This window comes from Ambystoma mexicanum, chromosome 4p (genome assembly GCF_040938575.1).
Source record: "Ambystoma mexicanum isolate Mex_15411 chromosome 4p, UKY_AmexF1_1, whole genome shotgun sequence".
NCBI lineage: Eukaryota > Metazoa > Chordata > Amphibia > Caudata > Ambystomatidae > Ambystoma > Ambystoma mexicanum.
Window position 1 is genome coordinate 740,610,448 of NC_090927.1, and position 26,064 is coordinate 740,636,511.

Consider the following 26,064-nt stretch of genomic DNA (forward strand, 5'->3'; position numbering starts at 1 on the left):
TACCTACATTTGGCCCATGGGAGTATAATCGTCAAGTTCCCTCCTTCTACAGCCTGAGGTTACCATTCCTGAACAGCCAGGAAGCTCCCCATCTTCCCTACAGTTTTTGAGGCAGGCAAAAAACGTAGCTTTCGCTATTTCGGGCCCTTGAGGATTACCTTTCGAAGGTGTCTTTGAAGAAACCAACTACAAGCCACGGATATAACCCTGCGGCTTGCTTCCCTTATAGTTATACTCCAATTTACCATTTATCGGGGGATCTTGAAATTTACTTCCCCCTATACTCAGTCATTGATTAGCTCCCAATTAATTATTTCTCTCAGGAGGTGCACTCGTTTTTTCCCCCTTTTTGTTTTTGTTTCCCACCAATCCCTTTTAAGGGAGAGATTTGGAGATTTTCAGCTAATGTTATTACATTTACACATTTTTGCCCTATAGGCATCGTTCTCATTGTTTATTTGTACTTTAGAGAGGATTACTAGTGCTTTTGCAAGTTCAGCTTTTAATGCTAATTGTTCCCTATGCATACAGAGCATCACTAGAGCGCTAAAGGTGTTCAAAACTTCCAGTTCATTTTCCTGGTCCTCCAAGCAAAATGATTCTGAAATGAGGACCTTGCCCTCTTTCTGAGATTGCAGAGCATACGTGCCCATTGCAATTGCAGTTAGATCTGGCGAATTGGTCAAGTCAGTAAGCATTTCTTCCCCATGGTAGTGCTTTTGGTGGTATCTTTAAAAACTGTAATTTCAATTTGCAATTGATTTGCTTCAGCCTGCAGTGCTAAACCTGCATCAAACAGTTCTTGTGAGGTAGAGGAAGGTAATGACTGGTTTGCCAGTGCTTGCTTGTATTTTTGAGTCTTCACTGCTGCCTCAGACTGTTTTTTAGGCAGCATAATTTGTTTCCAAAAAGGTGTAATTTTACCTATGGAGTTGTCCCTTATCTGGTTGGATTTGTTGAGGATACTTGCAATACCAGTAATTAGTGTTTTAGATAGTTTTAGATGTCTTTTTACTGCCTGTCTTTTCAGAGAACGAGCTACAGTTTGTGTGCCTGGACAAGGAGAGCGCAGCAAATACTTCCGACCAGTAGGGCGCATTATTTTTGTGACATGTCTTGTATTCTGAGAGGAACAGAGGGGATATACAGATCACAATATCCACAGCTGCAATATTTCATAAGCAGAGGAGAGATGTACACCCTTTCCAGAGTACAAAGTCTGTATGCATATAAAGCGGAACAGGGATCTGAAGATGATTCCTTTGTGCAGGCACGTAGAGAAGCACAATACAGAAAAGAAAGAGACCTCGTGGCTCCAAGATACGTAACCCGCAGTTAGTGGAGTAACTTTGCTGAAAATGTTGGGGGGGGACATGACGTCTGAAGAAAAGGTGCCCTAGCCAAATGAATGGGGACAACATGGTCTGCCATGAAAGTTGGGGGAGGACAAGCACCCCTGTCCCCCCATAAAATTACGCCCATGCCCGCAGTTGCCAAAAAACAAACAAAATAGAGGTAGTGCATAAAACACAAATGAAGGCTCAAAGGTTAGAAAAAAAGAACACCTGCAGTCGCCTTGATAAGAATTTGGAAGAGACAGGAGTGGGGCAGCGGTCGACTTAGCCGTTGGATGCAAGTGAATGCAGTCCAGAAGATGGGCCCTATTTAGGGCACTAAATCAAGCCTGTATCACAACGAGCATGATCCAAAACGCCCGATTTCTGTTCCGCTCCTCAGCGTTCTTGGTGACCACGGCAACCACTCGACTTCCACTCCTTGTCCGTGCCGCACTCTGGCCCAGACTGTGCGTTATATTAGGAAGTCAGAGGATTCTGAAAGTAAACTCCTCCCAGAAGAATAGCAACTGTGAAAACACTGCCGGTTGTTCAGGGAATCACCATGGCAACCACTCGACTTCCACTCCTCGTCCGCCTTTCATTGTACTTGCCTCTAGAAATCGTGTAACATTGAGTGGATTCATAAAACTGACAACACAAATACAGTTTACCAAATTAGATTTCCTAGAAACATGAGGGTTTTCTATATAACTAATATATTTGGATATGTGGATTGATAGTACCTCATCAAATCAGGGCATAAAAACTTGACACCTGCGAACTCAGAATCGCAATAGATGCCAACATACATGAGATATGCTGTATTGTGCTGCTTAATCCAGGAGGTGGTGCAGGATGTCATAGAGATCAGTGGAGGCAAGAGTGACAGCAGTGGGCAGACTATTGGATTGAGGAGGTCTGTGGAGTGTTTTTGTGAGAGAGTGGAGAGGGTGAGGAGTAGAGGGAGAGTAGGAGTAGTGGTGGTGTAGTGTAGTAATGATGAAGGTAGTAGTAGTTGGGAGAAGAGATACTTGGAAGTGGGAGGAGCAGGCTAGCAAGTATGCGAGAGAGGTTAGTAAGTAGCAGTAGTTGTAATAGCCGTGAAGAATAAAACTAGAGTGAAGACAGGTAGTAGAGAGATCATGTTAATAACGGAGTAAGGAATAGTAGTAGAGGGAGAGTAGTAAGAGCAACAGGGAGTGGGAGAATAGTCATGGTGGTAAGAGCAGAGAGAGAGAGAGAGAGTGATTATAACAGGTCTAGCAAGAGGCAAGGACGTAGTCAGCGGAAGGAGGCAAGAGAAGATAACAGAGGAGGTAGACGTAGAGGGGCAGTTTGAGGTAAGATCAATAGTAACAACAGGAGTAAGAAGAGAGGTAAGGTCAAAGGGTGGAGGCATGGTGAGAGAACAGAGGGATGGAGAACATTGTGCAGAGAGGGTCAGGGGACACTGTGTGTGCAAGGAGATCAAGTGCCACCGAGCGGAAGAAGGCACCATCCCTATCTCCCTAGAGCACTAAGCGGGATAGGCCAGGGGGAGACTAGAAGGCCCCTAGGGAGTCAGCTAGCGAACAAATTAGGGAAACCACCATCAGCCTTAGTCAGAATATCAGACAGATGGGTGTTCCTTTTGGCAAGCTACTAACATCCCCTTTAGGGACACCTAGGCTAGGGAGAAGAAAAAGCGAGGGAAGTAGATAGAGTGGGATGGTCCTACTGCCAAATCCCCTTAAGAACCCATTAGACCCTAATGGACCCTGTTAAGAACCTACAGCCAATCTGTCTGTACTACTACAATAAACACCTGTGGACTTGCCTTAAGAGTCACGTGGTTATTTGTGGCCGGCTGCCCTGTCACAGTACATATAGCGTCGCTTTTATAGCCCTGAACACCATTGCAATGATGTCACTAGCTCTGGAATGATGAATACTGAGCCCAAGAAATGGTATAGACATGCTTATGTTGCAGCATGACCTGTTGGCAGGGAGCGGAAAAAGGCTTTTGGCAGGCAAAGTCGCTGGAGCTCTATAGTGGAGTGGCGCGTAAAGGCAATGCAGCTCTTTAGTGTAGTGTTTTCTTAGTATTCTTTTATACTGCCCAAAATGTACACCGTAGTAGTTTAAGAGCACATAGATTTGTATGTGCAGTGCATCCTGTACTGTGTCCCCCCAACCTCCACCCACCAGGGGTATTGTGAGAAACCAGGTGTCTCACCCACTAGTTCCTGGGGATCTGTCTTCCAGGTGGCCAGGACACAGCCATTGCTTTTGGATCCAGTTCCTGGGGGTGGACCAGTGCGGGAGGATCACCTGAGTGAGGGGTTTTCAGGGAGTGGGACACCGGATGATGAGACGCGGTATCCCCTTCCCTGTAACATATTTACCCCATCCTACCCGGTAGGATATTTAGGAACTCTACCCCCCTTTACAAAACGCTAGGAGAGCCAGTGGATGATGGGCCCAGGGGTGGAATGGGGAGAGTCCCTGGATCTCTCTCCTTGGTTCGTGTTACTTGGCTGAGGACTGTCAAATTAAGACCAGCAAACACCTTTCCCCAGTGAGGGGTCTTAAAACTGTGCCCCTTTACATGAAACCCCAAAATGAGAATCCTAGCCAACTTTGTGGCTCCACAAACATACCTCCCTTGAGATCTGTAAAGTTTTCAGACTCGTTCTAGTCGACAGACCTTGCGCGAACATGTCAAACAACCCCAAAACATTTTGGAAAACATGAGTACAATGTGAAAAGCACCTTTCAACACCCACTCCCCAAATGTACTCAACTGCCTAACAACAGTACGCAGGGTCGATTCTGACACAAGAGGCTCCCCCTGGCCCTGCATGTACCCACATGAAACCCAAGATGGTGGCGAGGGTTGATATAGAGCTAAACTGCCCTCTCAGTCTCCATTGGACTTAAATGAGACAGCAAGCTACAGCCAATCCCAACATTTGGGAGACATGGGTTCAGATTCCCATACATAGTCCTGCCCAGGAGGAAAGGAAATCTGCTTATATAAGACACACAATCCAGTTTTACAGTATGGGTGGTTGGAGGAGTTTGGGGCACTATACAATGACTCTGGAGGGGTGGAAGCTTTTGAAGGCAAGAGGGGAGAACGAGCCAGGGGGGCTGGCAAGAAACGTGAGAAGATGGTAGGTAACATCTGGAGAGGGTTGTGATAAGTTGGAGGAAGTGCAGATGTAAAGAGGAGGTGGTGACGAGTTGGAGGGGGTGGATGTATCAGGAGGAGGTGGTTAAGACTTGGAGAAGGTGGTGGTGTCAGGAGGAGGTGGTGAGAAATTGGAACAGGTGTAGTGAAGAATTGGAGCAGGTGGTTAACTTAGACTTAGATGAGATCCTGAAGGAGATGGTTACAGCCAAAGGTGAGAACAAAGAGAGCACGATCAGGAAGAAATGAGGTGGTCAGATTGGCCCCAGAAAAGTAAAATATGGTAGGAGGTATGCGATCCAGGCTGGGCACTCGGAGCAGCGAGGAATCCAGAAGAAAGGAAGACCCACTGAGCTACCCGGAAGGTGGAGAAGGGACCTGGGGAGTAGAGGGTGGCAGCAGTGATTCCTGGGTCCAACTCCAGCCCTTCAACCTACAACTGGCAGAGGTGACGCAGAGAAATTTGAGCAAGCGTCCCGAAGGCACAGTGTCGAATTTGGATCTTTTGAGGAGTTTTGTGGTAGTTAGCTGTGGATCAGCACCCAGGCAAGTCCACATCTAGCTTTTCAACAAAGAGCCATGATCAGCCCGGATAGAGAGGACAAATTGTCACAGGGTGCGCGACTTTGTGTAATCGTCCAGGAAGACTTTTTCTGTTGATTATGTTGCATTTTCCGTTCCCTATTTAACTTGTAAAATAAGACTGTAAAACTTACTTGCCAAGTCCACTTATTTGTGCTTCGCCCCTATGCCTCCATGACAGGCTACATGTTTAAAATAAACCCTTCTCCTGAAGCACAATTTTGGGTATAGCAGTCATTTAAATTACAATACTTTCTCTGAGTGTTAGCTCTAGTGCTACTGGCATCAGGCGTGCCAGTTCAAATCTATGTTTTATTCATTTGCTCTCTGAATCCCAGTATGCATTTAACAGAAAGTTTTGCGTCACTGCTATTTGTCTTTCCCTGAAAGGTAGCCATGTTGTCTACAGTTGTTGGTATGTCAACTAGACAGTACTCAGAAGAAAGTATACGTAGGTGCCTATATATTGATGTCAGTGATTTAGTGTTGCACTCTTTGGGCTGGCTGACCCACCTAGGCAAAAACCCCTAATACTATTTTTAAAGACACAATGGGGTTCATTTTCGAGTTCCCTGATATTAGGCGGCGTGAACCTGTTACGTTTATACTTCACCGTCAACTGGTCCCCCTCATTTGTATGGCACAGTGTGAAACTAAATGTAAAAAAGAGGCATACATGCTTGGACTCCGCCGTGCAAATTAAGTAAACGTTGTCTGCCATATACACATGCCGACAGCATTTACAATGGATTTCTATGGAGCAAAAAGCAGACAGACTCCATAGGAATCCACAGCATTGGAAATACATGCTGACGCAAATGCTGGAGTATTGTATGGGAGAGAGGAAGGGAGCAGCAGAAACTTAAGTTACGTTTCGGCCCTTCTCTCCTCCATAAAAATCAATGAAAATAGGCTGTGGCGTAAAAGCCTTATGGAAGGTTTTTATGCCTTCTGTTTCTGTTACAAGAGCCCAAAATGCAGGCCAGAGTGCTTTATGAAAGTAAGACTGATTAGCAAACCTGATTTTCATGTATAATATATCTTCCTAAACTCCTGAGAGTTTGGAAAAACTTGGGAGATTTCCCCTACCAGATGGAAATCCTTATTTGATAATGTTACTGCTACTAAAAAGTGATATAGCTCAGTTCTGACATCAGAGTAGGTGCATTATAATATATGGATATCATTATTTATTTTTTATTTTTTATTTTGGTTGGATAAAAAATTAACCTTTCAAAACAAAACTTACAAAAAAACACAAGATTTAAATCCACAACAAATAATGAAATATATGACCGTCAACATGTTCAATTCATAATATAGCAATGATTATGTCATGAATGCACAGCATCATATTATTAAAACAATTAATAAATATTAAAAACATTACAACAGAATTTCTTGGGATGTTTATCACACCCATTTCTTTGCTAAAAAATGATAAACCCGCCCATAGTGCCTTATATCTTATTGGAGCTTGTACCTTTTTACATCCCCATAATGGAGATTGAAAGTGGGCATTCCATCAGTCTAATTCTCACTGCACTTGTTGCACAGTACTATATTTAGAAATTGTATGGTTGCTATTCTTGCAGAGATTTTCGGAGTGGCAAATAGCTCATGCCACAATTCATCATTTGTCCGAGTTGTATAATGGAAGCATGTTAGTTTGTTAATAACAACTTCCCTCTGTTTTTCCAAAGCAATACACTCAATTAAGAGATGTCACAATGTTTCTTTAATATCTCTTATTTTGCAGAATCGGCAATGTGAATTTTCCTCCTGAATAAGCCCTCTTCTCAATAATATTTGATTTGTGGGCCATAGATTTAAATGAAACCTTAGTATCTGATTTCTTAAATAGTTTGAGAGACATTTCAGTAAATAATCAGCCGCCTGCCTAAATTTCTTATGTCCAAAAAGTGCTCTATCAAAGTCTTTTAGTTTCATACAGTTTTGTTGCGTGCAATGCCAGTCGGATTGATATAATTTAAGTTTAGCATTTGTGGGGTTATTGAGCAAGAGATCTAACGAGATACTTGCTTCAGTCATATCTGTAAATACAGCATCTCTCCATTTTACAGGAAATGAATGATCAGATCGCATCAGATAATTTGCCAGTACTGTGAGCAAGTTGTTATTAGATAGGCCCAATACACTTTTTTTCGAAAAAGACAACATCTCTTCCATGAAACTTGTATGTGTAACAATAGATTTCCGAGCTCAAAGCGAAGAAGATCTGTTGGAACTGAGTTGGGAAGATTCATTACTCTTTTCCAGAACTTGGCTTCTATTTTATTCCAGTAGCATGGTTTTTGAGGAAGCCATGTTCCAGCCCCATATGTGATAATAGGAATAACATTTTGCTGAAAAAATATTAGAGTATGTGCACATGAAAATTTGCCATACTTGTACTGAAGAATCTTTGCTTGCGAGATTAATGTAATCAATTTGCCAGTTATGTTAATTTGTTGAGGTTTGTTTATCATGGAATTATTGAATGTCACACCAAGATATTTATATTCATTAACTACCATCAGTTTTTGATTTTTCAGAAAACAGTCATAGTGTTTCATTTGCTTCATTTGACTTTTTCCCAACTGCATAGTCTGGGTTTTCTCCAGATTTAGGGTTAAATGGTTTCTATCAACATATTGATCTAATTTGCTAAGCAAATTCTGCAGACCACTCGGTGTCTGTGATATAAGCACGAGATCGTCTGCATACAAGAGCCATGCAATGGTCTGATATCCAAGTTTTGGTGCGTCATGCAATACCTCCATGAATTCGATTCCTATATCAAGTATAAACAAATTGAATAGGGTAGATGCAAGTATGCAACCTTGTTTCAAACCACGCTCAGTGTGAATTACTTCAGATAATAGACCATCTAAATTCAATTTCACCTGCATAGAAGTGTTTGAATGGAGTACATTTATTATTGCTACAAGAGACGTAGGACAGCCAAATTTTATTCGTTTTTGAATGAGTAAGTATCGATCCACAGAGTCAAATGCAACTCGAAAATCTACATAAACTAGGTAGAGAGGTTGTTTTTTAGTCGCATAGAGTTCTTTGATTGCATTAAGTGTTGTGATGTTAATAGCAGTACCGAGACCTGCAACGAATCCAGTTTGAAAAGGGTCACAACGATTCTCATTGATTGCCCAAATATTAAGCTCTCTTAATACAATTCTGGTATAGATCTTCCCGGGCGCATCAAGGAGAGCTATTGGACGATAACTAGCTGGATTGGTTCGATCTCCTTTTTTATATATTGGTACGGTTATAGCACTGCACCAAGAAGGCGGAATAATTTGCTTTATTTGTATAGCTTGAAAGATCACATACAGAATAGATGCCCACAACACCGGATTCTGTTTTAAATCAAAGTTTGATAAGCCATCAGGGCCAGGAGCTCTAGACGAGCTAGCCTTGTTTATATAATACAACACATCTTCTTGATCAAATTTGATCGAGAAGGTAGTATTAACTAGATCATGAGATAGTTGTACAGAGCTGTTTTGAGGTGGGGCATACATATTAGAAAAATAACTAACCCACCTCTTTTCGGATACACCATTAAGCTGCGATGGAAGCTGAGAATGTACTAAACCCACATTTATTAATTTCCAGATTTGCGCAGAATTTTTACTCTTGATAGCTTGAAGCCACTTTTCACCATCATTTTGGTACATTTGTGCCTTATGTGCTCGTATCCAATTTTTGTACTTTGTTTTTAATTTACGTAAAGACTGCTCTCGGTAATGAGCCGGGAGAAGTAAAATCTGTCTTTTTTGTTTTCGAAATAGCATTCTCCTACATCTAACAGTTTGATCACATGTATGGGACCGCGAGTTGACGAGCTTATGACTACCATGTACCAAAGAAGTGGCAAACAAGTGTATTTTATCAGTGTACTCAAGTGAAGTTAAACATTTCTCCAAAAGATGACAATCTTTTTGTAGGCTTCCAGCAAACGATTCTAACACAGAGCTAGTCCAGTGTAATCTGTTCTGTTGGGGATTTATTGTTAAATTCTTCAGCTTTTTTTGTTGAATCCGAGAATCATGACAGGAATGAATCATACAGTCAGCTATCAATATCAGATGGTCACTAGAACTAGTCGGTTGTACCGAGAACTTTATGATTTTAGTAAACAGTCCTCTATCCAAATACATATAGTCAATCGTAGTCCGTTGCGAACCACGTGACTAAGTATGAGATGGAGGACTGTCAGTCTCCAGAGCTCCATTTAACATTATTAGATCCCATGTCTTAACAAACTCAAGCCACTGAATGACCCGTTCCGAATTCTTCTTTTTATTAGATGTTAGAATATGGATATTCAAATCACCAGCCAAAATCACATGATCAATGTTTGCAGTAATGCTAATTTTTTCCATGATTGAGTTCAAATCTTTTTAAAAGTTTGTGTAGTGATTGCAATTGGATTCCAGTACATATTGACTATTGCAAATCTTGTTTTTTGAATCATTATTATCGAACACTGTTGAAAGGAGTTCGGAGATGGCCCATCTGCTATACTAGTTGTAGTGGCGATATCAGAAATAATTGACAAGCCAGACATTGGTCTCCCTTTTTGGCCTTTTATCGCAGGGAGAATGTGAATATAGTGATTGTCCCATGATAATGAGGCACATAGCCACGTTTCCTGAAGTAACACTACATCATGATCCTTTATTAAACAGTTGGAATTATTCAATAAATGTTTGTGTCCTCTAGTATTCCAGCTCGCAACAACTATTTTATGGAACAGAGGGCGAGCATCATCACATTCTAGTTAGGTTTTCTTACAGTGACATACTGAGACCGTAGTGTGATCAATTGCCTCTCCCTGCTTTCCAACCTGTAGCACACTCTTATTAGAGGGACTTCCCATTGATGTTGGAATTAGTTCAAATCCTAAGTCAAACAGATCAGATTTTGCAGACCAGATTGTATTGTAGATAATGCGAGACTTTATCCACAGACATGATACAGTCAGATCATTATCATCGGGGAATTCAATCTGTTGTATGTCTCCTGATGAAACGTCTTGTAAACATGGAATATCCGAGAATATCTGTAAGATGCTCATTCTGTTCATAATATAAGCGGGAAATGAACCACTATGACAACTTGGAAAGAGTGAGTACATCTGAGGCAGCTTTGCATTTTTAATGCTTGCCTTCGGACATACCTCTTTTTTAGCATGTTTACTATCTGTATACAAACTAGAGCACTTCTCTTCTAGTGGTAATTTGAAAGAGACATTCTTAGCACTCCTCCTTCCCTCAGGAGCTGATTTCGACTCAGAGTTGTTATTAATCATGATTTCCATAGAGGATTTAAGAGTCTTTTGTTCCGCAGTTAGCACTACTAAGCATTCTTTGATTGTGCTTAGAATATTATTTTGCAAATTATGCTGTGTATCAGATTCTGTCGATTTTTCAAACAATTTTGCATTCTGAGCCTTTACATCAGGCCTAAGAGGCAAGATTGCATTATTTACTTTTGTCTTCTTCTCCATTATTGACTTTTTCTCTATTTTAGAGGTCAGGTTAGCTAGCGGACGAGTCACAATCGATGCAGGATGATGTTGACTCATGTACTCATCCACTGCTTTTCTAAGTTCTCGTCTATTGAGTGTGAAGTCACATTTTTCATCACTGCTGCCTACCTTAGAATTTGTCATACTGGCAGGTTGAGATTCTAGCAGCCTACTCTCTGGGCTATTTTCCATGCCCTCTACAACCTGTACCAATTTGTCCAGTGGGGAATGCGATAAATCAGCTTGAGGTGCATTAGCTTCATTTATTGCATTCCTTTCTCTTTCTTGGGTCTGGTTTAAATATGTTTTAGTTATAGCATTAGCTGCCACTATAGAGCATTTTGCTGGCTTAGAGAGGGATTTAAAAAAATGTCTCGTTTGTCCACTCTCATTCGCACTTTTAGACTTTTGATTTTTGTTTTTTTTCAAGTTAGTCCTGTGTTCAGTTTTCTTCATTAGGGCATTTTTCGTAAAAATAGTATACCCTTCCTTGCTGGAGTTGCTGTTTTTTAACTTGGGCACAGCAATATCAGTCAGTTTTGCCGCCACATCTACGGCATTTGGCAGCGAAGCAGGTGGAATTGTCACTACCACTTCGACAGGCTGCGTACAAATTATCCCTTCAATGCAAGGAACCGTATTCTTTATACAATGTGAGATCTTATCGGCTGGCTGTATTTCCGGCCGTAGACCTAGTTGTTTAATTATACTTTCAAGCATTGTGGTAATTTCTAAAAACCGCCTAGACACGAATGCCATATTTGTTTCATCGGACACTTGTCTCTGAGCCAAAGAATCACCACATTTTTTTTTGCCAACCGGCCAAATATTCTAGATCAGTCTGCAGTGAATTCACTTTTGAATCCACCACCTCAAATAATTTGGCAAGTGACATTAGTGCCTTATTCATCGAGTCCAGTGTTAACAGAGTGGGTTCCTTAAATTGGGAGCCCACAGTTATAGCCGAATCATTTCCAGTAAGCCTCCGAGGCGTTGGAAGGATATAAGATATGGATGATTCAGATTCTGATATGATCCTATCCTGGAACAATACTGGCGATCTAGAAAGATTAGAATCATCTTCCTTGGCTGAGAAACAAGAGCCCGACGATTCCAGATCAATAACCGCAGCAGCTATAGCAATATCCACTTTGGACCGATTCGACATTGCTGCAACAATTCCAGATCGAGCATTCTGCAGCATCATGGTATCTGACAATAAAATGTTACATACTTTTTTAGCTACCTCATTTACAACATTTACAGTCAGTGCAGTTGATGGGCTCAGTGAAGGAGGCTGAGCCACAGGTCAATCTTGATTAGTTGGGAAAGGTTGTGCCTCAACGTTTGATACACTTAGATTTATCAATCCTTTCAATCGTGTCCGGGTCTCAGATGAGCGCACTGCCGCAAACCCAAAGTCTCGGAGATCACCAGTTGCAATGTGAGAACGTATCAGTTTCTTTTTTAGGCGATTGTCCCAGGGAGCGCTCTTCACAGAGGGGCGCACTATTTTTGGGGTAGAGGCAGGACTGTCTTTTGTGGTGGAGTCAAATAGGGCGCGTAACCGCCCAGGACACGCCATGTCCGAGCATAAAGTGTACATTGAGATCCTTAAATGTCGCACACTATGTTTCAGATTATCTAAAAAAGGACTTGGCCTTCTACGCCCTAATAATTTTCATAGATTGTTCACTCAAGGCTGTAAAGATAATTCAATAACCACCGTCTTGCTACGCTACCAGCGTTGCCGCGGCGAAGCGTCAAAGCGGGACTTGACGGGGCTTCACGGGTGCGCGCGCACGGTGTGCGCACGCCCACGTATTTATAGCCCTTCCCAAAAGGCGCGTGACAGAAGGCCTATATACAAACAAAAAGAGTTATATTAGCATATTGCTATATTAGTAGCCAATATATTAGTCCTCCTTTAGTGTATTTTCACCTGATGGGCGTTGTAGTCCACAGTTCCAAAACACTGATTCCGTGTTAATCCACAGGAGCAGTCACCCGCGGCAAAGCGGGACTTGACGGGGCTTCACGGGTGCGCACGCGTGGTGCACACACGCCCACGTATTTATAGCCCTTCCCAAAAGGCGTGTGACAGAAGGCCTATATACAAACAAAAAGAGTTATATTAGCATATTGCTATATTAGTAGCCAATATATTAGTCCTCCTTTAGCGTATTTTCACCTGATGGGCGTTGTAGTCCAAGGTTCCAAAATGCTGATTCCGTGTTAATCCACAGGAGCAGTCACCCGCGGCAAAGCGGGACTTGACAGGGCTTCACGGGTGCGCGCGCGTGGTGCGCGAACACCCACGTATTTATAGCCCTTCCCAAAAGGCGTGTGACAGAAGGCCTGATGGGCGTTGTAGTCCACAGTTCCAAAATACTGATTCCATGTTAATCCACAGGATCAGTCACCCGCGGCAAAGCGGGACTTGACGGGGCTGCACAGGTGTCACAATGATCTGATTACATTCCCCTCTGAAGTAACAATGGCTTGCTTGTTTACATGAACCACATTCCCCTTTCATTACAGAAAATTAACTATGTAAACAAAGGGCAAACTCCCCACACAGCTGCTGAAGCTTGCTCCTGTAACATTAGCACAGCAGGTTTGATCATTTACCACTTTTCTGTCACATCACATAGTACTTAGCTTGCAGCCTCGTTCCTCCAATTGCCTTTTTATAGCTATATCATACAGTTATAGTTAGTTTACCCTACATAAATCTTCTCAAGCCATACAACGGAAGGTGAAAAAGTGCCAGTGTCCGTTCATTGCAGTGGTAGTTACTGTATGTAAACAAATGTTCACCAAGAACTAAAACATCCTGTGTGACTTAACACCACTGTCCAACTGAGAAGCGATAATGAATTTCAGTCAGGATTATAGTATAGTGTGAATGTGCTTTGAGCTGGTTGCCTGTTCTTCCTCAGCGAGTCCTCCATAATTTTAACAGTTGTCGAACAAGCCTGTCTTGAATTTGCAGTAATTGATATATCAACTTACTGTCTGACCTCCTTTTAAACATTTCTGCTGCAGATTTTAAAGAGGCCTACAAACATTGTAAGCCCCGACTTCCTGCAACAGAGGACTGCCATCTTGGACACGGATATTGTAAGTGACCATGAGGCGCTGGTTTCAGACTGGATAAAGACCATTGATCAGATTCTAATGGAAGCTGTCGATGAACGGTAGGTTTACATAGTTATCAAGATAATGTTATGTAAATGTTTTTAAAAGTCTGCACTTTTAATTCTGGTTGCTGCTTATGATATCCATTTGAAAAAATATATATCAACGCACAATATTTTACAACGGCCTCAAAACTACGAATATTATGTTGTCTTTTGTTTGATGCCGGCTGAGGAGGTTTTGTTGTTGTGTGAAGACATCGGTGTTGCCATTATCCACTTTTCATTTCATTCAGTTTATCAAGCTCGGAAAGTTGCACTGCTCGGTTAGGCTTAAAGGGTTAAAAAACCTACGACCTGCAAGTTGCACACTGTTTTCCCCAGCAAGCACCTAGAAAACCCTAAACAATATTTATTTAATCCATTTTCACTATTTCGAATCCACACTTTTAGGGCATCAACTTCCTTCACATAATATCGAAACATAAAAATGATAAAATGAGACACCATAAAAATAAACACATTGGTAGCAAGTTAAGAATTTTATGTGCTGAAATATTTCAGCAATCGTCTGAATCACAGGAGGTGATTCCAGTGGAACATGGAGTAGAAGTTGATTGCAAAGACTTGAACTACATCTAAAAAGCATGTTTTGAAGGTCGTACTAAGACTACAGCCAATGTTGGTGTTATTATTTCTTGCAACATCACAAACATCTCTCAACAGATATATTTTATCATCATGGTATGGTGTGTTTGGGTTAAGTAAGACATAAGGCTTGTATATAAAACATTGTCCTTATAATAACATTGTTCAGCTGCAATTCATTGATAACATTGTATCCCACGCGAAAAATCCTAGGGGTTAGAAGGAAACAGGACTGGGGTGGGGTTTGGAAGTGAAAAGGAAACGGCAAAAAACGCTCTCTTAAAGAACAATAAATCAAGCATTTCTCCTAATTGCACCAACGATCATACTTGTGTTTTCATCTAACATGCTTTAAATTTGGTTAGGCCGGAATAATCAACAGCTGATCGATAGGCTCATTTCAGGTTTTATCTCCTGTCCCTAAAGAGAGGTGCCAGAGATTGAAACGTGCTTGCCGCTTTCACATGGAGGAACATGTAGGATTTTGAACACCTTCAGTTGCCCGATGGGGTACTGATGGCTCTGTTTCTCTTCCCAAATGTTTCCTGTGGATCACCTGGTCTGGAAAAAAAGTGCCCTATTGCCTCCTAATATAAAGGGACCCTTTATAACTGCAGATTTCAGTAGCAACTCCCTGTGAGGGTTTTCACTCAGTTTCAAGAACAGGATTGTACCCCATCATTTAACTCCAGTCCCCACATTCCTCCTGGCTAGGTTAAATGCGTGTGTGACTTCAACAGGAGGCATAAGGAAGTCTATCATAAATGCTTTGCATTGGTAGAAGGTCAAGCTAATCACACAGCACCACAGATGTGTGTGTTGGTGAGGCACTCGGGTGCCTGGGAGCACTACAGTGGCGTCGGTCATGTTTGAGGCAATCCCACAGCAGAACAAACAGCCCCACTGTGCAAATGCATGTAAAATACTGCAGCGCTGACTCCTAGAAGATGTTTGATGAACACAAATTGAAAGTAAAGCCCAGATGGGCAAATTAGGGTGACGTGTGCACTCATCGTCGAGTGCACATACAAAATTGAAATATAGCGCAGCAGAGCCCACTGGGCTTAACTGGCGGTGCTGGGAGATCCATGGGATGATGTCGCCTTGTGGTCATTGTGGCGCTGCCCGATGACGGGGTGCGCATGCGACGGTGTGACGTTGCTTGCCGCCGCGTGCAGCATAAATAAACGGGGCGTTTCCTGGCTGCGGCAGAGCGACCGGGAAGCCCGACCCGAGAGGACGTGTGCGAGTGAGTCCTTTTGGGTCTGGGGCTTACAGACAGCGCCGGGGGTCGCAACCCACCCCCAACAGTGGCGACGAGTGGGGGAGACGATGCCTGGGCCCGGCGGTGAACATTTCTGTCATTTTTTCTCTAAAACAAGTCCTGCTAAGACTTTGTTTCGAGCCACAGGTCGTGCGTCACCTACGCGGCTGGCAGCCATTTTACCTATCAGGCCGTAGAACTTCACGGAGCTCCGGTTCGGGCTCTGAAGTGCATCCAGACCTCATTTTTGGAAATCCTGTCTGCAGGCAGCTATACCTGCATATACATGTGCCCAATTTGTGATTGTTTCATTTTCTTGGGTCTCCTACGTCGAGTGCAAGCAAGGAGGAGGGCTACAACGGCTGGGCCTGCATAGCCCACTATTCTTTCTTGTCTCCATTTTTGGAACAGTGGAAGGCTGGGGCCTTCTTCATCATCTTCATCATCAGGCTGGTGGCCCTACCGTTCTTCATCCTCTTCATCATCACAGAGGTGTGTTGCAGTGTTCTTCTTCAGTTTGCAGGCTGGTTGCCCTACTGTTTTTCATCCTCTTCATCATCACAGAGGTGTGTTGCAGTGACTGTTTCTCCTGCCTGGAGGTGGCTCAGAGTTTGAGTTGCGGCCCCCATTTTCCACGCTGGGGGTGCCTGTGCGCTCGAGCTCATGAGTGATACTGAGGATCAAGACGGTGCTCAACCAGCAGTGGTGCAGCAACCTCCACGTGCTCAAGTGGTGCTTCCAGGCCCATGGCAGCTGGTGCAGCAGCCTCCAGCGGTTCAAGCAGGTCCTCCAGGTCCGTTGCCTCCCATGCAGCCGGCGGTAGTACTGGCTGTCCAGCCAATTCCTCCTGCGATGGCCCAGGCACGTGCACAGGCGGCCATGCAGCCCGTCCCGGAGTTTGATATCTCGGGCCCACCTTCCAGCTTGGGGCCCAGATGGAAGAGGTGGGTCGACCGCCTGGACATGTACTTTCGTGCCACCCAGGTGGTTGATGATGACACCAGGCTGGCAACCATGTTATACTCGGCAGGGCCCTCTGTTCAGGAGATTTTTGAATCACTTCCGCCGGGGGATAGATCCTACGGCCAGGCGAAGGCCGCCCTTCAAGCTCATTTCCTGTCTCTTGCCAACGCAGACTATGAATGCTTCGTGATGCTGTCACCAAACAGAAAGAGGACGGGACTTTGGACACTTTCTATGGGCGCCTGAGGCACCTGTCGCTGGCCTGTGCCTGGGGTGATGCAGAAGATATGATCAGGACTATGCTCATCCAGGCGTGTTCCTCAGGCAAGTTCAGGCGCCAAGTATTAAGGGAGCCCAGAATCACATTCCCACGCATCCTTGAACTGGGGAGGTGCCATGAGGTGTCCGAGCCGAGGGCAGCTAGAATGGAGGCTGGGTCGCGCTCCATCAAGACTGAGGAGGTATGTGCGATGTGGTGCGGTGGCAGGGGCGCCAGAAGACTTGGCGGCGGTCCCCGGGAGAGAGCAGGGGAGGCGTGCCAAAAGTGTGGGTATGACCTGCCCCACCCAACGGAATGCCCCACAGTCGGAAAGACTTGTGGACGGTGTGGGCTGCCAGACCACTTCTCGAGAGTGTGCAAGGCGGCGATGCTTGTGTTGGTGCCGCGAGACCCGGCCCGGCCTGTTTTCATTCGTCAGGGTCGATCGCCCAATGCCGCTCAAGTGGACCAGAGTGAGGAGGGTGCCCAGGTGGAAGAAGCAGAGGAAGAGGAGGAAGAGAACATTTTCTTTGTCTCGAGTGTGGAGATCCTGAGAGGAAAGAACAGGAGACAGTCAAGGTGCGTGGTGGAGGTAAACCAATCTCCAGTCCCGGTCCTGGTAGACAAAGGGGCGTCCGTCAATGTAATGGCCCATGGACTCTATGACGCCATGGACCGGCCTCCCAAGCTGGTCACACCCAAAGCCCGCATTTTCGTGTTTGGTAGTCTGGACCCTATCCCATTGGACGGTGTTTTTGTGGCGAAGGTGGAGCATGATGGATCCCAAATCACTGCACGATTCTATGTGACACCGGTGAGCACCAATACCTTATTGAGCTGTGCAGCGGCGGAGGCCCTCGGCATCGTCAGTTTTGCATACTCCGTCTATCTTGAAGACATCAATGATTTGCTTGAGAAGTATGCCGCACTATTCAAGGGGATCGGACAGATGGCTGGTGACCCAGTGAGGTTACATATTGACGAATATGTGCAGCCCATCGCCCTGAAGCATCGCAGGGTACCGTTTCACCTTTGTGAACATGTCGACAAGGAGCTGGACAACTTGGTCAATCTCGACATCATAGAGAAGGTGGAAGGTCCGACCCCCTGGGTGTCCCCAATTGTGGTGGCACGGAAGCCTAAACAACCGGATGCTGTTAGAATCTGTGTTGACATGAGGTTACCGAACAAAGCAATTAAAAGAGAGAGACACCTCACCCCGACGATAGACGATATCATTGCCGAGGTACAGGGCGCTCGCTTCTTTTCAAAGCTGGACCTCCGAGCGGGCTACCACCAGGTTGTCCTCTACCCCGAGTCGAGGTACATCACCACCTTTACTACACACCGAGGGCTGTACCGTTATAAGAGACTGTGCTTCGGTTCGTCCTCGGCGGCGGCGGTGTTCCAAAATATCATCAGGGGCGCCCTAGCAGATCTGGACGGCGTCCTAAACATCAGTGATGATATCCTGGTGTTTGCCAGAACGGAGGTAGACCACCTGAGACGGCTGGCGAAAACATTTGAGAGACTGCAGTCCCTGGGCCTCACCCTCCACAAGGAGAAATGCAAATTTCTGCGACCATCGATAAGAGTTCTTTGGCTTTGTATTCAAAGAAGGGGGGGTGTCACCTGACCCCAAGAAGGTCCAGGACATTAAAAGGGTGCAGCCTCCAGAATCTGTGTCGGATGTGCGGAGCTTTCTGGGGATGGTTACGTACTGTGGACGGTTCATCCAGAATCTTGCCTCCAGGTCGGAACCGTTCAGAGCACTGACCAGGAAAGATACCACCTGGAACTGGGGCCCACTTGAACAAGCGGCTTTTGACGACATCAAGGGCGCCCTGGCAGCAGAGGACACCATGGCATTTTTTGATCCTGCGTTACCATCAGAGATCATTGTCGAAGCCAGCCTGTTTGGCCTCGGTGCCGTGCTGACGCAGATTGGCCGTGATGGGGGTGTCCGCTGTCGGAGGCAGAGCAACGGTACTCGCAGATTGAGCACGAGGTGTTGGCCATGCTCTGGGGCTGCAGGCACTTCCGGCTATACGTCCTTGGACGCCCGGTGACGGTGGTGACAGACCACAAGCTGCTGCTTCCCATCCTGACGGGGTCGTCATCCAAGCCGCCAGCAAGAATCGAGAGGTGAAACAGGGATCCTGGAAGTTGGTGCTGGAGACTCTGGCGGGGCGTACTCAGGAGGCCAGAACTGAACTTGAGCAGCTATGGAAGGTCCGGGAGGAACTATCGTTTTCAACATCCGGCCTTCTGCTCCGGGGAGATCGAATTGTTGTGCCCCAGTCGAAGGTGGGGCACGTGATTGCCCTTGCCCACCGTGGTCACCAGGGCACCGCCAAGACCAAGGCCCGCTTAAGGCTGAAAGTGTGGTTCCCGGAACTGGAGCGGAAGGTAGACGACTTTGTGGCGGCCTGTGTTTGGTGTCAGGCGGCGTCTCCCTGCAGCGTGAGCCTGTCATAGAAGCGATGCCTAGGGGGACGCGTCCGTGGGAAGTCGTTCATGGCGACTTTGGTTCCACCACGATAGGCACCCACTTCCTCGTGCTGGTTGACAAATACTCAAGGTAACACGAAGTGGAGTTCGTGGAGTCAGTGGCGTTTGAGCATGTCGTGGTGGCCATGGAAAAGGTGTTTGGGGCCCATGGTTTCCCACACACACTGTGCTCGGACAACGGGGTGCCGTTCCAGAGTGAAAGGTTCTCGGAATTGATGGAGAGCTACGGGGTGGTACACAGGAAGATCACGCCTCTCTGGCCAAGGGCAAAGGCGAAGCTGAAAGACTGATGAGGACTCTAAATAAGACGTTTAGAATCGCCCAGGGCAAGGGGCTGTTCCTCCAGGGAGCCCGTTATCAGTTCCTGAGGTGTACCGTACTACAACGCATGCATCCACCGGAGTGGCCCCGACAGAAGCGTTATTCAAACGGTGCCCTCGAGGGCTGTTACCGAAGGTGGGAGAGAAAGAACCAGGGGTGATCAACAACCAACAAGTCGAGACAGACCAGCGAACACGGATTGAGCAGGAGAACATCCCGATGGGGCTTCGCCCGCAGCGGCTGGAGCCAGGTGATGAGGTCCTCATTTGGAATAGACACCCCCATGGAAAGCTCTCCCTACCGTATGAGCCGGAGCCGCTGGACGTCGTTGCAGTGAAGGGATCCATGGTGACTGCATCGGAGGTCCGGTCTGCGGTAACTCGCAACATGAGCTTCTTTAAGAAGCTACGGGATCCAAGGACTGATCTGCCCCCTGATCCGGACTTAGAGGTGGCCTCTCAGGACGAAGGAGAAGCCCCATGTCTGCCTGAGTTCCCGGCCCGGGGAATGCCTATGGACAGATCACCCGTGCCACAGGTGAGTAGGAGGTACCCCCAGAGGGCTGGGCGAGGGAAACCTGCTCACCTCAGCGACTACGTCTTGGGACATTTGTCTGATCACCCTGACGATAAGAACTGTTAAATAAGGGGACCCGGGTGGATGTTAATAAAGGGGCATTTCAGAACGGGGCATTTGAAGTTTTATAGGTGTAGTATGTTTTGGTTTGCAGTGTGTAGCTTTTGAGTGTTTGTTGTTTGTGGTGCTGCCCGATGACGTGCAGCATAAATAAACGGGGCGTTTCCCAGCCGCGGCAGAGCGACCGGGAAGCCGGGAAACCCGAACCGAGAGGACGTGTGTGAGTGAGTCCTTTGGGGTCCGGGGTTTACAGACAGCGCCGGGGGTCGCAACCCACCCCCAACAGTCATGAGGAAGGAGGAAGGGAAGCGCCAGCAAGCACAGGCAAGCTGGAGAGATGGAGAATGAAGCAAACAAAGGCCAGAAAGAGGCCTTAGGTGAGGGCCTTCGTAGGTGGGCTGGCATTTTCCTGCTAACTTGCCGATTAGCTATTGGTAGCAGATCAAGCCAATCACACAGCAGCCACAGATTGTTGTTGATGAGGCACTCTGGCGCCTGGGCGCACTGCAATGGGGTCGGCCATATTTAAGAGAGAAGGCCTCGGCAGAAGAAACAGCCCCACTGGGCTAACGCTTGTAAATTACTGCAGCGCCCACTCACAGAAGATGTTTGATGCACACACATTGAAAGTAAAGCCCAGATGGGCAAAAATAACACTGCTTAAATACCTGGTGCAGGTCCAGTCATAACAATGGTGACGAGGATGGGATGGGCCCCTGTGCCTTGTGCTGTGTGGAGGTGGTGTCGGCTGCCAGGAAGAAGGAAGACGCCGAGCGGCCTCTGCCGCGTTGTAGATTGAGGGCGATGGCAGGCCCAGAATGAACCTGGGCCCTTCCGGCGGTGAAAGATATGAAGCGCCGGCGCAAGGTGAAATAAATGTATGGGCCCTCTTCAGATCCCTGGCCCATCGGTGGTGAGTAGTGCAGTATTCCATGTTGGAGCAAGAAAAAAATGAGAGGGCTCCGTGTCGGGGCTCAGAAATTAGAGGCCTGATGCCCAGAGAAGATCCCGTGCCCAACGGGGGCGAGTTTCATTGTTGAAAAATAAAGAACTGAAAGTGAAAACAACGCCACTGCCGCATTGGAAGTGTAAAAGGAAGCACTTTGTGTGGGCGAAAAGAGAAGGAGATAACAATGAGCGTTGCAGCTCTTACAAGTGCTTGTGCGCCCTCCTATACCAATAGTGCTCCTGCCAAGGGGAGGTGCATAAGAAATGAGTGGCCTATGACCCCACCACCAGTGTTGCTGCCTGCCCCCACCATCCACGGACTGTGCCGATGTGGCCCCTGGTGCTCCGAGGTGCGGCTTCTCCGGCTCCTGAACTATGGTGTTGACTGTCCTGAACTGATGTTTGTGCAACAATGAACTGCTTTCCCGCAACTCCACAAGTGCTTAAAGTAGACTCAGTAACTTGCATTTGTAATGCATGTCATGTATATGCTCAAAGTGGTCCTAGTTCAAATGTAATGTGAAGCTGTGCTCCTGCACATAGTTGGTACGCTTTATATGGTTCCAGGCGCTAACATTGGTGTCTTTCAGTGGCTTTAAGTTTCACTCCCTCAGGTCAATAAAGGGACCTTTTATGATGTGGTGAAACCCCCAACATGCCACCAACCCTGATTGTCACCCTCAAATATGTATACATGCTAAACATATGTTTTATGTGTGTAACTATCCAAGCATAAATGTATGTGATAATTGATCGCACCCATAATCACAAGTGTTGGTGTTCAAGATTTAATTTGTTTTGATGTCCAGTGATGCTTGTCATTTGTTTGTTCCTTATGGAAAAGGAGTGTGATGTTGTGTCCTTTTAAGGACAAGAAGCCCCTGTGAAGGGCTTGTGCTCATGTCACGTGCCAGTGACCATGTGACTTAATCAATAACAGTGATGAGCGTCTCCCCGCTAATCAGTCTTGGACCAACTGACTACTGCCTGCTGTGTCATTCTTGGCAGCGCTTGGTGCTGCAGATTAGGCTGAGGGCCTACTCTGCAAGGCCTACACCATGACAGTTCCCCTGATGGGCAATGTTATCGCCATGTTCCTCTGCAGTCACAAAGCCCCTGCTGGGCAACTCTATGTGTGTGTGGGCCGATGCCCCTGCTGGGCAACTTCAGGTCTGATAGCCTGGCAGCGCCCAGGCCATTGTCCGGGTCCGTGTGATCACGGCCCATCAGGGTGATCCCTGCAACTAAGTACGGTGGGTGTCCCCACCGCCCCACGAGCTGGCTCATGTGCCCGTGAGCCAGCCCCAAACTGGTTATATTAATGTGTGTGCTGGGTTTCCCCCATTGATGGTCGGACTGGCCTGTGTGACCGCAGGTCCAGCCATAACACTCAACCCCCACAACGAGAAAAGTCCTTATTTTTTCATTTAGTAAAGGTGTAGCTAAGCAGCAGATCACTGAAGACAAACTTTTTATGTGTTGAAAACATCTTTTACAAGCCCTGAAAAGAGTTGGACCAGAAACTGAACACATAAAAGAGGGGGTCATATTAGCTGATGCTACTTAATTTGATGATCTACATAAAGTGAAACTGAAAAACAAGAGGTCACATACCATTCACACCCGGGAAGGGCGCTCAACCTATCAGGTGTCTAGTTACGTGGGCAGAAACTGCCAGTGGCTGCCCACATTCCCTCACCCACCCAAGGCCCTTCACCGGGTGCCACAATTTGTTGTTGTTGCCCCAAACTCCTCCTGTCCCAAAGCCCTTGCTTCTCATGAGACCTTGCATCCTTCTTCTCCAGCCCCAACAGACTTACCTGCTGCCTGGCGCTTCCTGCTCCGTCTGCTGCACTCCCTCCCTATCTGTGTCGGGACACCATAGAAATAGAAAAGGGTCTCTGCCCCTTTTCTATTCAGTGTGATGGCAGCCATCTTTATTTTTTGTTGGAAGATTGGACTAATGCAATAAGCAGAGGACCCTTCTCCCGTAAAAAAACGTTTTCGCTAGTAGCATACTGGAGGGAGCCATGGGGTGTGAATAGCCTTTTTGTGAGTATACTGGACTGGGAATAGCCCTGAGCTCCAGCCACGATCCCACTTCACTCTGGCCTACCTGGATTTGGGCTGGCGGGCCATCAACGGTGCTGTACACCCTTGAACACCAGGGAGATAGCCTAATAGTAAATTTTTCTTTCATCGAACTGCCAGGCAGATTTCTATGTCAAACTGTGGTGCATACCATTAACAGGAGCCAAATACCCAAACCACCATAGTTTGCAATACAGACTGCCATTTACGTTTGCACTTCAAGACAGAGAGAGTACTGTGACTTTGCATTTGGTATACTAGAACAGATTAACTCTTTGATGTGCCCTCTATGCAGTATAGCAGAAAACCACGTTGGGAGTCTTTTTTTCGCCCTGACTGTGGTAAACTGATTAGGCCAAAGCACCACAGCCAGAAAAGACCCAGCATAAAGAGAGAAAGGGGTCATCAGCATCAGCAGATTCATCGCTGTGAGGCACTTGAAGAATGCTTCCATGCAGAAGTGAGCAGAAGAACCCTGGTAAACCCAGGGAAGAAAGGCCGAGCAGCTGAGAGTCTGTGGATGTTTGAAACTGATCTATATAACAGCAGCAGGGTTGATAGATGACTCCTTGCGAGACTCGAGAGTTCAAGGGTATGTGAGGAAAAGACGAAAGCAAGCAATGAAGCAGACACCAAGTGTTGATTCCAAGCAAACCCTTCGGAATGAGTGCCGATGAATGCACTCTGAACTGGGACAATGGCCCAGCCCTTTAAGGCGTTGTAGCAATACTTAGAGATTGGTGGTGATGCAGAATATACTCAGACATCAATAATAAAACTGACTCAGGAAGTTGGCAAAGTTCAACTGTTTTAATGTCAGTTATCTAAAACAGGGAGCACAACGGACATCATCCAACATCGCATAGCAATCTCTCAAATCATTTCTGAAAAAACTACTTATTAATGCTAAAGGTTCCTCATCATTGACATCTACCTACGCGGCAAACTACACAAACCTATTTGGGAGAGTGATAGGCTTACAAGGAACATCTAGGTATACTGTTCAGGAAGAGCGATTTGGTATCTAATATCAGGTGGGCAACTAAGCCCATCCAAGTGCAAGTCACTATGAGCGTAATCAAATACACAAAATCCCATTAGTTATACAAACTATAGGGCTCTCTATTTCGCAGCCCTCTATAATTGGTTGGCACCCTTGTACCCCTCTGTAATATTCCACCTGCGTAAGCAGCACGCAGGCTGGCACCCAGGTGCTTGGTAGGCTGGTCATAACCATAGCTTCCCACCAATTAGCCCACTATCCATCAACACTCTGCAGTCTGCCAGTCAATTAGCTCTTTGAAGATTGGCCTTGTGTCACAACTCACAGGTTGTTTTCTGGTCGTTGCAGATAATCCTTCCCCTAGGGAAGCTCCTTTCACTCAAGGAACCTTGGGTCTTTATGGTGATGTGCAAAAGACTTCCCTCCCAAGAGCTCAGCCTACAGGGATCAATACACCTGGCAGGCCGGGGGCTTGAGCGAAAAGGCCGGAGCAGAATCGTCAGAGCTAGAGGGACAAGGAACAATACAGTTGTTCAGGAAATGCAGCCAAGTTGTGCCGGAGAATAAACAGCCAACACCGCCCACAATTACCCACTATTACCTGCTCCGTAGGAACTAAATACCAGTAACCTACTAGTATCGAAATGCAGAAAACAAAGAGGATGACGGGGTGAAGGGAAGGTGTGTCAGTATCCTAGGAACACCACGGTGAAAGCAGCAGGGCGTTCCAAGAAATGTTCAAAGTAATCCAGTGTCAATGCAGCAGCACGTCCCAAAAAGATTCAAAGCAATCCAAAGTGTAAACAGCAGAGCGTCCCAAAAAAGGTTCGAAGCAATCCAAAGTGTAAACAGCAGAGCGTCCCAAAAAAGTTCGAAGCAATCCAAAGTGTAAACAGCAGAGCGTCCCAAAAAGGTTCAAAGCAACAGGAGTGGGCAAGGAAAGAAATGAAAAGATCAGGGAAGCTAGCGTTCGCCTCACGCTATTTCCCTTACGGAAATGTTCGGGTTATCGGGTCACCAAAACTTAAGGATTTAGAAGTGGGAGGTCAATAATGGGTAAGCCGGGTTCATATAATCCAAGGGGAACAATCGAAGGAGGCAGGCGTCGGGAGGCAGACAAGGACAAGGCAAAGACAATAACTTGATTCAAGCGCCAGGTAGTCAAGGATTCAAACGGGTATCCGGGAACAGAGCTCGTAACTAACAGCAGTTTAGGAGCACTCGATCTCCGGATAGATGGGAGTTAAATGTAGTTCCCAACAAATGAAAACACAGCAACGTCATGCGTGTATGTCACGTGGCTATAATAGCAAGAGTTGTGGGAGTTGTAGTTTCAAGGAGTTTTACGTGCTGGATAGCGCTCAGACAATCGCCAAGGCAGTTTCCAATTTAGCCGAGACGTGACAGTACCCCTCCACAAAGAGCGCTCTCTCCTGAGTCTTCGCAAGCGTTGAGACCAAAAGGCACGTAACAAACGGGGTGCGTTCAAATTAGAGGCCGGTTCCCAGGACTTGTCCTCTGGACCATACCAATCAATCAGGTAAGACCGAACCCCACGACATAGGCGAGTGTCCATGATGGCACGCACCTCATACTCGTCCTCCCCATGGACGGTAACTGGGGTGGGGACAGCAG

The 26,064-nt window shown here is 46.1% G+C and overlaps 1 protein-coding gene across 1 annotated transcript in view; it reads left to right on the forward strand.

Moving 5' to 3' along the window:
• Nucleotides 1-26,064, forward strand: part of LOC138452855 (uncharacterized) — a 1,928,742-nt gene that overhangs the window by 41,489 nt on the left and 1,861,189 nt on the right. The window contains exon 4 of the mRNA XM_069605205.1: nucleotides 13,694-13,845. Within this exon, the coding sequence (XP_069461306.1) occupies nucleotides 13,694-13,845 (152 nt within the window). The remainder of the gene's footprint in view (nucleotides 1-13,693; nucleotides 13,846-26,064) is intronic.